This window comes from Drosophila melanogaster, chromosome X (assembly GCF_000001215.4).
Source record: "Drosophila melanogaster chromosome X".
In the NCBI taxonomy this organism is placed as follows: domain Eukaryota; kingdom Metazoa; phylum Arthropoda; class Insecta; order Diptera; family Drosophilidae; genus Drosophila; species Drosophila melanogaster.
The window spans coordinates 20,109,794-20,121,139 of record NC_004354.4 but is presented as its reverse complement, the minus strand read 5'-3'; the positions used below and the strand labels follow the sequence as shown (position 1 = coordinate 20,121,139).

Genomic DNA, 11,346 nt, shown 5'->3' with positions numbered 1-11,346 from the left:
CGAGGACTACATTGTACATAGGGCCCTATTTCCGTGCCTATATATTTTTGGATAGTAGTTGTAGAATATGGTATCGTACCCCCCAGCTGTCATCGGGAAGTGATGAAATACATATGCAAATGTGTGGACAAAGCTGGCTTGAAAGTGCTTTTTAGCCAATTGTTATTCAACAAATGCAAAGCCAGAACGAAAGGAATTGATGGACTAATTGGCAAAACGGCATAAATCTCATACAGTAGACTGAATAACGAAGAAGCAGGAGAAAGTTTTCTCTAAACGCTTAAATTTCATTGCTGCAAATGAAGCGCAATAAGTAGAGCAACAACAAAAGCTAAGTGGGCGGTTTTTCTTCGTTGTTTTATTTGTTTTTTTGTGGGCGGTTATCAGGCTTAAGCGAATCGAAGAAAACAGGTGGAAAAATACGGCAAAGAAACAATTTCTGTTGTGCTTAACTTGTTGATGGCCGGGAGAAACATTTTGTCAGTGGCAAAAGTTTCATTTCATTCCTTCTTTTTCCTTTTAATTAAAAAAGTTTCCGCCTCCTTCCGCTTCTCATATTGTTGTGGTTGGCTTGTGCTTAGAGGCTCAAGTTCTTCAATGGAATCAAATTCCCATATGAAATTTGGTGTTACTCAAAAGAGGTTGATTCCCTCAGCGGGAATTCAATCAAGTGCAATGTGATCAAATGTTCTGCCACCTTGCCATTTAAATTTATTGTAGCTTACTAAAATAAATTTCGTTGTTCACACAAAAGGCGGGAATTTATTTTAATAAATTAACATTACTGTGTGTGTGTTTTATTCTAATTTTTATTTACCACCAATAGAACAGAATAGAACAGATTTTATGAACTGATATGTGCCTACAAACTAACACTCACGAAAACACGAAAACTGTGAGATTAGGCCTATGAAATTAAAAAGCGATACCATCATTTCCAGAAATAATGCAATAGAACGTTTGTATTTTAATTCTCTCAGTGTATCGAGTTAATCACGAGCAAGCGCTACTCGCTACAGCGAACTCACTACTTCCCGAAATAAGCAAACAATTTTCAAGCCAGTATACATTTCTACAAGCCACAAAAGTTGAAAGCTCAATGACTGGTATCTTAAAGTGTGGTAATCAGCCATATTTAAGATTTTGCAGGCTGTCTTAATTAAGTTTATTATCTTGCACATAATACTGTTACGGCCTCTGGAAAATAATTTTTCAATTGGTGTTCCGAAACGGAATTTATTTGAATCTGAAAGAAACTATAAATGAAGCTTATATACCCGTTAAATTGAATACATGTATTTGTTGAGCAGATGTCGAAACTTAACAGCTAAAGAGTAGTGTAAACGAATAATACTTAAAAACGAAGATTTTTTTACAAATTTGCTGATAATGATTACTTAGCCGAAATGGCACCAAGCGAACATCATTGTAAATCCATACTGACGAAGGTGATGGACAAATGTTAAGCATTATCTTGTGTATAACAATTCAAATAGTTTCCATGCTGCAACCGAAAAAGAATTTAATTTTATAGAATTGTGTTTTGGACTCAAACCACATGTTTGTTTCGTCTTACAGATGACTTTGCCCGAGAGACTGAAATTCTTCGATATGTTTCAGAGTTGGAGGATCCTTGTAAGGAGCCGTATTGGAACGCTTGTCAACTAATTGGGTTACACTGGGAGCTACACAGCGATTATGGCTTCTTGTGGGTAATATTTATGGCACCAAATACATCCTTTCCGCTTCCGTTGCTCGTCCTCCTTGTTGAACACACACACACACACGTATACGGGTTGTGGGACTTGGTTGAATTCTGATGACATCCTCGAACAACTACATGAGTTCGCAATTAATTTCTCAGTACGATTTCTCTCTAAGAACGTCTTAAAACTAAACTGTCATCAAACCGTGTGCAAACACTTAAGCGAATTGTGTTCGAATTGCACAATGCGGGGGAAACCATTCCTAATGTCTAAATAGAAGAAGATTCGCAGTTTCTCGCAAATATAGTAATAAGAAGGATGTCATTCGAGATATGAAATGGAGGAGAGCGGAGGCTACAATCTATACGTTGTACATACTATATACTATATTAAGTACAGATATTTAAAGAAACTGCATAAATCGTCTAACCTGGCGGTTTGTCGGTAACTCTGATGTGATAATGGAGTGCAATATTTGTCAGGGCATGAGTGGACTGTAAATCGATTTGTTTTGGTCACTGTAGTACCTGTAAGTACCTTGTACTTATATACACAAATTTAATGTGAGCCATGTTCTTCGATTGACGAACAACAGACAGTCGCAAGCAAGCAGAAAAGCCTTGTAATCGAATCAAATAACAATCAAGTACGAATTTGAATTTCCAGAAATCGTCTTCTCTGCCTAACTCCAATTATTTTCAAGTCAAATTTCTTGATATATTAGCACACTACTGCACACATATCGCATATAATACATTTTACTAATGATGCCGGCGAATTTCCATTAATAACTCATGCATTCCATATCATGTGTCACAAGTTGCAACTCGATACGGCGTCTATATCGCGACGAGAATAACTTGCGTCTTATAATTGGTCGGGGAGAACAAGTGAGTCGTTTATTGGAAAGTTGCGTGATGTTGCGCTTGATTTGTGAAGGGAGCACGGAAATCAAGTAAGGTGGCAGTTTGTAATCTGGCTCACGTTTCGTGTAATTAAAACTTAAGCAGGACTCCAAGGATCTGAGTATCTTGGGGCACAATTGCAACGTGCTGGCGGCTGACTGCGGCAGACAAATCAAAAAGTTGGCCAAGATTCCTCGCGGCTGCCACTTTTCTTTTTTTCCGTAATTTTTTAATTTCCTTTCGCAGTGGCTTAACCCGCAACGGAAAGAAAGTTTTTAGCCCAAGACATTGCCGCACATAAATCAGTCAGTGCGTAGCCACCTGCTGGTTGTGGAGATGTGCCAACTGACGGACATCCAGACATCCAGACATCCGGACATGCAGACATCCAGACATTCAGACAGCCGGACAGATCAGTCAGGGCAAAGTTCGCAGATTAATTTGAATAGTTCTCAGATTCAATTTGTTAACCACTAACAAACACGGCGGCTCTTAATGGCGGACACGCCATAAATCCTGCCACCAGGTACTTCCGCCAAATCAGACCACTGAGTACCGTTGGTACTACCAACCTTGGTGGGTGAAGGACTATAACTATACAAAGTTCATGTTATACTATTTGTATGTATAATAGAGCCTGCACCTGCAGTGCATTTGGCCACAGCTCCTTCCCCAACTTCTTGTGTGATGAGCTTTAGGGCAGTTATTGTTGACTAAGCAGCTCATTACTCATACGTACTGTTGCCAGCGATCGAAATTTGTACTTCATGAGGAAGGCGGATTAGAAGTGGTTTCATTAATTGTATTAAGTATTAGGTAAGCTTAAAAATGACTAACATTACTAGACTAACAAAAAGAAAACAAAACATGATTAGATTTAAAATTATTTCACTTTCTCAAATGTATTATATTTATTATGTATTATTTCCTACTATTTTGAGTCATATGCCCTTTAAGATCTTAATTTCGTTTCATTAGCAGTAGTAGTAGTGTGGTAACCATGAAACATCTTAAAGCTGCGAGGCGGAAGGCAGTCGACCATGTCGACGAAGGACACGAGTCACACGGCCAGCCGAGTCCGCATCCTGAATGGCCAGCTCCATGTGCTCCATGTGCTCCATGTGCTGCTTGTGTGTGGTCGGTCTGTGATTAAAATGATATTTTCAGACAATGTCAAACAGCGTGTTACTAATGGGTCTATGGGTTGTCCGAAATGTCTGTTATTACTTGATAAATCTTGTCGGTCACACATTTTGGCAGGGCACAATGGCCGGCATACACGGATGGCCGTGTCCTTGTCCGTTTGTTTTATGCAAATCCTTCGGCCTGCCCGAAGTCTGCAGTCAGCTCTAATGACAAATGGGTCAAAAATTTGCGGCTAATGACACAAATATGCTGGTCTTGGCCTATAAATTCTATGCATAAATAAGGCGAAGGGCGACCTTCGAAAAAAGGGGCGACTCCTTATGATTGAAGACCTGCGACCGAGAGCCTCGCGTGTGTGTGTGTGTGTCCTCGCCCATTAATCAATGGGCAAATAAACATAAAATCTGCGTAAATTGACATTTGGCCATCGACCGGCGGATTTGCATCCTTTCCACGCCGCCTTCAAGCTGGGAAGCCTGGAATACTGTTAATGGTTATGAGTTCAAATTTGAGGGTAAGTAAGTGAGGGAAGTATAAAAAATTTAAACACTTGCATAATTTGTATGGCAAAAAAATTCGAATGAATTTTTAAGACATGTGCATATTTTTCATAATTTAATGGATATAATTATTTTTGGATATCTATACCTAAACGCCGTTTACTAATAGGAAGAAATTAATCTATCTAAGGTGATGATTAACTATAAATACCCCTGGATGAATCCCATTATGGTATAATACTAAACGATTTCGTCGCTCTATTTGAAGACTTTTTCGGTTGCGAGGCAAATGTAATAATAAACTCGCAACTTATTACCGCGAAAGGTGCGCAATGGCTGAGGAGGAGAAATTGAGTCATATTTGCGCTTTCTCCGCGATGTCCAGGATGCTGAGGATGTTGGGCATGTTGGGGATGTCCAGGATGTTTACTTAGGACCTTCACGGCCGGAAGATGGGAATGGGGACGAGGACAGGCCCACTTCAGCTGATCCCGCAATTGCTGACGGCGGGGCATAAATCGCGAATAGCTTTTTCTTTTATGGCTGCCGCTGTCGAGGCAAAAGCAACAGTTGATGAATAGATGGAAGGCCTGGTGGAGAAGGGAAATGTATTTCGCAATTTTTGATTAAGTCGGCATCACCTCAATCGCTGCAAATGCCTCTAATTCCTTTGATACCGTCTTGCCGGCTAATTAGCAAACTTAAACTGACAACATCTTTGGCCAAGTTCCATAAACTTCAGCACTTCTGGTCGAAAGCCATTTATATACAGATTTGAAATACACCGAAAAATCCAAGAACTTGCACACACATATCACATGCTAATGCCCTTGATGTCCTGCAAAGGACGTGGGATTATCAAGGCGAAGCCGCAAAAAACTTGCCCGAACAAACCTCCTCCTTCTGCCATGTCCTTAATCTGAGCAGTCAAAGTAGCGGAAGAGTCCTGCGACATCGAAATCGACATCGAAAAACAAAAAAAAAAAACAAAAAAAATAAACAAAAGGTCAAAAAAACTGAGCTGAGATGAGATGCTAAACAAAACAGAAAGGCAAGCAAAACAATGCGGCTATTTGGAGCAGTACAAGTATCTTCCATCTGTGTGGGCCTGGCCCAAAAACTTTGATTGTGGTTCGAGTTGTAAGCGTATTTGAATTTCCTGAATCTCCTGCTCTTAACACTGGTCCTCGGCTCCTCCTGCTCCCTTACGGTTTCACCCAAAAAACTATCCAACTGGAGAGTGGCCAGTGTAATGAAGACAAATAAAAGCAATTCCTGATGGCCTGACTCCGTGACTCCAGTCACCCGTCACCCATCACCTGATATCACGGCAGTGTCCTGTGTTCCCAGTCCTGATCCTAGTTCAGCGGATGTGTCCACTCGAATCGATATCTGTGCTGTTTACACTGGTGCCCTTGAATAATGACACTTGATACGAAAGTAGCATATTATTTACCAAATTATATGTTATTTGTTTATGCGCTCTTGAAGAAAAAAATCCATTGCAACGCTCAATCAGACAGCTGCTTGTGGGGTTGAAAAAAAAATTGCAAAAAGAAAACATTAGGAATATGTAGAGATATTTATTAGTTAAATTTAAGGAACGTGGCTGCTTTATTTAGTGTAAAGTAATTTCCACCTTAAGATATTGAAATATTTCAAGTTCAATAAAGTTTCATTGCATATATGCGGCAATAAAACTAACATAATTGTTCGTAAACCATAACTATCCTCTCTTATTCCTAAGTTCCAGCCATCTTATTTTCAGCTTCATCCAAAATGAGAAGAAACGACTTACAGAAAATATTACTTTAGATTGCAGAGATGTTTGCTCCGTTGTACCTCACTGCCGTTTTAATTATAAAACGTTTATAACGTATTCAAACTTTTTAAACAACAATGCAGGAGCTCTACTTCCTGAAGAAAAGACTAGAAGAAACAAAAAAAAAAAAAAAAACGAGCACATTTCGGGGGAAAATGAGTGAAGATGGCATTTCGTTTTCATTTCCTTTTCTTTTTTTTCCGACTTCTTGACAATTTATGAACTAACATTTGTCTTCTGTTTCGGTTTATCTTGGACATGTGCATTATGAATGTTGCCTGAAACTCGCTTCTTCCTCACTTACGCAATTCACGTCTACTTCCGTTTCCGGCTTGTTGGTACTTCAAAAGATAATTTTTATTTATGCCTGCTGATGTGATAAGCCATTTATGCGATTGAGTTTTATTGCCATTTGTAAAACACTTTATCGAAAAAATGGGGCAATCTTCTTATCAACATTTGTATGTTAATTAATAATTTATTTAACATATATTTTATAGAGCCCTAAAATGTGTAGTATCAGATACTGAATACGATTTAGATAGACTTACCTATAAGATGAATAGCTTTTTTCGAACACAGATATTTGTTGCTTAGGGTCGCAAAGGGACTCTTTTATTTGGCAGCCAAAAATGTTTAATATAGTATGGTATAATCTCAGTCCTTTGCTGAAACTTGTCTCCAAATTGAAGGAAACAAATCAAATTTATGAACTCCCACAGCCGCAAGTCCCAGTCGAGTGGCAATTTATTAGCTTTCAGTCGATGTTATTTTCGTTGGTTCAGCCATTTCCATTTGCATTTCCAGTTCTGCCCCATTACAGTGTTCCATCTTTTCAGTTTTCCGTTTTCAGTTTTCAGTTTTCAGCTTTCAGCTTTCCCAAAGCGTCATTCATTTTATGCACGCATTTTTCATTGCACATGTTTAGCAAAGCAATCGAATGCAAACAAACTTCGTGGCTCGGCTATATCCTATATACTCGAACATACATACATATGTATATAGATGGATAGGAACATCGGCATCGGCAAAATGCTGGAGACACTGCACAGCGCCAGAACGTGATTCTCATTTTGATTTCGATTTGCATTCCGTCCCTGATCCCCTTTGCATGTTTGTTTGTTGTAATTGCAATTGATTTGGCTTACTCCTGCCGACGACGCGAACCTGCAAGACTTGCCATCTTGGCTAGATTAATATTTACCTAGTCCGTCCTCACAGGCTTCAATCCACTCTACACCACGACACTCTTCACCTTTTCCAAAATGCGCCCTTTTCCAAAGGACGTGGAATGAAGTCACAGTGCATTTCCGCCCCTCGGGGGGGTCAGAAACGAAATAGGAAAAGGACAAAGTCGCAAATCGATTACAGCTCTTAAAGATTGACGGAATATGGAAATGATATATAATATATATCACTTTTGGATAAATGGAACGTTTAAAACTATATTTAAATGATATACACTTATATAGTGGTGTCCAAATCCATATCAGATGGCTTAGAAAATACACACCAATTTCGTAATGGTATTCAATGCAAATCCTGCGGTACTGCTTTCAATAAATATCAATGTTTTATATTGGATGCAAAATTTCGTACCTATGGAAAAGAGACCAAGAAAATCGAAACACTCAAATCAAATGAGTTTTGCTATAACAAAAATTGAAATATTAAAAATATATAGTTTTTAAAGTTTTATAATAGGTAGGGTAATAATAATAAAACAAAGACATTTTGCATTCATTGCAGATTCACTTTGAAATTGTATAATCTAGTCTTATAAGCCTTTCTTGTACTAGATGTCAACTATATGTTTGCACTTAAAGCACACAAAATGTGTATATAAATATATATGTATATATAATATATATTTATGTATGTATATGTATTGGCTATGAAATAGAAGTTTTACACTTATTTGTGTATTAAAACCAATAGATTGCAGTGGAACAAATGAGGCAATCTGATATTTCTTGCAGTGTGCTGGCTAAGCAAATAGTTGCCAACAATGCAAATAGGATTTGTATTTGTTTGCCTTTTGGCTGAGCATCGTATCCTGAGCCATTGGTCTAACTGCAGCTGGCCAAGTCCAGAAGATGGCAGATGGAATCTTCTTGACTCTCGATTCTGATCCGAAAAAGAGAGTGTTGGACAAACAAATTGTTTGTCGGCAGCAGGGGGAGCGCTAATTTGATGTGCTACACAGCCGGCATTAAAGTATCGGTATCTTTCCAAAGCAGCAAAGCAGGACGACTGTTTGTGGTCCTGTTTGGCATTCGCAATCCCATGTTTGTGTGTGTGTGTGTGTGGGCAACTGTGGATGTGAGCGTGAGTGGGCAAATATTTGGTCACATGCGGCGTATGAGTAATGCGATGATGGAGTGCGATGGGAGTTTCCCCAGCCGCTTACTTCGGTTCCGCAAAGAGTTATTGCAAATAAGTGTGGCATACTCTGCGGCACTTGTGGTTTGCTTGTCTGTGTGCGTCCGTGTGAGCTGCTTGTGCCTGCAAGTGTGAGTGATTGCTTCGGTGGCCTGAGACAAATGGGCTTTGAATCGCGAGCGATTATTAAGCAGCTAACCGCAAAGTCAGCCGCCAAAAGTGGCAAAGTAATTAAAATTTCCACTGCTACTGGAGGTGGAAAGGGAGGGCAGCAGGTGAAAATATCCTTGATAGTTGGTGCCCGAAAATTAGGTAATAATTAGCATTCACTACAATTAATTTGCGTATGTATTGACAAATATTACATAATAATAATGTTACATAATAATATGATTAGTTATATACTGTTATATAATACTGCTACTATTAATTTACTATTATATAATATCGATTAGGTGGTGGTTGCCAAGTGGATTCGACGTGAATTCGATTTTGACAAGCGATTAATTTGTAAACTATAAGTTGCTAGATTCGTTGAAAAGTATGTAACAGGCAGAAGGAAGCGTTTCCCTACATGAATTTTATTTTTTCAGTCGTTAGAAATGAAATGAGATCTGTGATGTTTCAATTAGGAAAAAGGAGAGAACGCTGGAAACGAATAAATCGATTAAAAGATACCCTTTTCTCAGCTGGTGGGAGTGCTTAGAAAAAAATTCTAATATTTCGCTATCATATCGATAGAATGTTTTTAAGATTGCAGACGGGTTCGTTTTTTTTTTTTTGGTTGGTCGCCATTGTCAAAATACTTTTAGCATATCATGATGCATGAAAATTAAAAAGTTGTAAAGTTGTGACGGCTTAAGGCGGATTGTCGGCGTAAGATTAGCAATGAAAAGAAGATTTTCAACAGAATTCTTAAAGGGCGGCAGCTCACTCTCGCCTCGTCGATTCTGCTTTATGATTCTGCTTTATGATTCTTCGGTCGATAATTGGGTTTCGGTCACTGAATCCAATGAAGACATCTCCAGTTTACCATATACTCGACGAAGGCCATCTGGATGCAAGCGAGGCACGTGAGCTAGGCTGCTAGACTGTCCTGATCCTTGAGTGTTCTTCTAAGTTTATGTTGTAGGTGACCCAGTAGCTATGGAGTCCGTGACATCTGGGCGACTGCAAGATCCAGAAACAATCCAGCCTAACTGAGTCCGTTGCATTAGCGGCAAACCCGACAGAAGCTTGACTTGACCGACGCACAGCAGTTCGTAGAAGAGACTGGCACTGGCGCCCATCAGTAAATCAATGCGTTGAGAACTACGAAACTCTGGGTCCGCGAGCATAAGGTTTTGGGTTATGTTCCAGGTGCAAGGGTGTCAATGCAGAAGCACGGCTGGCTTTCAATAATATTGGAGGCTATTGCAGTAGTTAGACGTTCCAGATCGCATTGAAATGTATTTACTGACGAACCATCTGTCTCAAAGCTTCCTGACATCTTGAAGTTGAAGCTGCAGTTGAGATCCACCATCAAACAGAGCACGGCATGAAATGAAGATTCCTGAACGGTTTCTCAGTAATACGGTGGCAGTGATTAAGGCGCACAACATATTTACCAAGATCCTGGGCAAGAAGAGCAGAAGACGTTCCTAGCGTCTATGGTATGATGAGTCAGAATTAAACGTTTCTCCAGGCTGTGATCTTTCATGTGGTGAAGGCGAGGCCAATTGTGGTGCTTAAATTCGAAAGAGTTGCACACCTCCGTTGATAACCAGTCCTGATACAATATACCAAAATACCAATGCATTATGGTCACACTATGTTATCGAATGGACTTAGTGTTAACGCATAAATTAATATTATGGGCATTACTTAAATGGTTCGTTAATTAGCACATTCTATATACTATAAAACAAACAAAATAATCATCTTTGTCTAATATAGAATAAATAATCCGTCTTTTAAGTGAGAGACAAGTTTCGAGATTGGATATATTGCTCAAATGATATATATATGGCAAAATTTTTCAAACTTTGTATATTCGAGCATTCCTAATTTCAAAGGAACCATTGAAAATCCACATTGAATTTCGATCAAGTTGGCATGTCGCTGACACGTGAACATGAAGTTTCGTTGCGACTGAAAATAAAGTTCACTTTCGTCTCACCAATTGCCTAGGAAACAATATCCAGAGCTCAACTGAATTTAGAAATGGCAGAGAAGTCGAACGCGGATGCGAAGGCATCTAAAAACAACAAGTACATGACGAGCGAGGATCCTGAGCAGCCAAGTGAATCGTCCACCCAGAAGGAGAAGGGTTCGCAGTCTTCAGAGTCCGAGGAAGAATACTTTAAGAATGTGTCCGAGCGCTTCGATAAGGACATAAAGGACCTGAAAGATCTGATTGCCCTGAATGAGAAGGAATGTAATAGGCTGTTATTCGATCGCCTCCTGGATGTAATCAGAGTGGAAATAGAAGAAAAGCTACATTTGCCGAAGAAATAGTATATTAACCTATTCCCAAAATACCAATGTATTATCATGTATGGTCTTGACGCATAAATAAAATAATAACAATAATAAGCTCTTCTATTATCCATTTCGAGCAATGAATCAAATCAAACGATTAATGTTTATTTATTTTAGCGAACGAGTTATGTTACGATAGCGAGTGCTAAGGAGCCACATAATTGCAGAGCAGAACGCTAAGCCAAAAGTGCAAGCACTAGAGAACTATTAGGATAGTATGTTGAAAAAAAAAGGGGGGGGGGGGGTAGCTTAGTTAATGAATACAATGCTGCACAGCTGATTTGCCGCACAGTTGAACTGCGTCTTCAAAGTTGACATGTTTGCAAATTGTATGGTGCCTTCAGTGAATTGCCTCTACAGATAAG

General features: G+C 39.2%; 1 protein-coding gene across 1 annotated transcript, besides 2 other annotated features; it reads left to right on the top strand.

The window, feature by feature from the left end:
* Positions 1–8,982: 8,982 nt before the first annotated feature.
* Positions 8,983–9,029: a mobile genetic element.
* Positions 9,030–9,639: 610 nt separating this feature from the next.
* Positions 9,640–10,099: a mobile genetic element.
* A 465-nt stretch (positions 10,100–10,564) lies between these two features.
* Positions 10,565–11,030, top strand: karr. Its single transcript, NM_144149.3, has one exon. The coding sequence runs from the start codon at positions 10,664–10,666 to the stop codon at positions 10,955–10,957; it is 294 nt and encodes a 97-aa protein (NP_652406.1). The 5' UTR covers positions 10,565–10,663; the 3' UTR covers positions 10,958–11,030.
* Positions 11,031–11,346: the final 316 nt, after the last annotated feature.

Excerpts from the sequence above, each read along its gene's own strand:
- karr (NM_144149.3), top strand. The coding sequence starts at position 10,664 with ATGGCAGAGAAGTCGAACGCGGATGCGAAGGCATCTAAAAACAACAAG.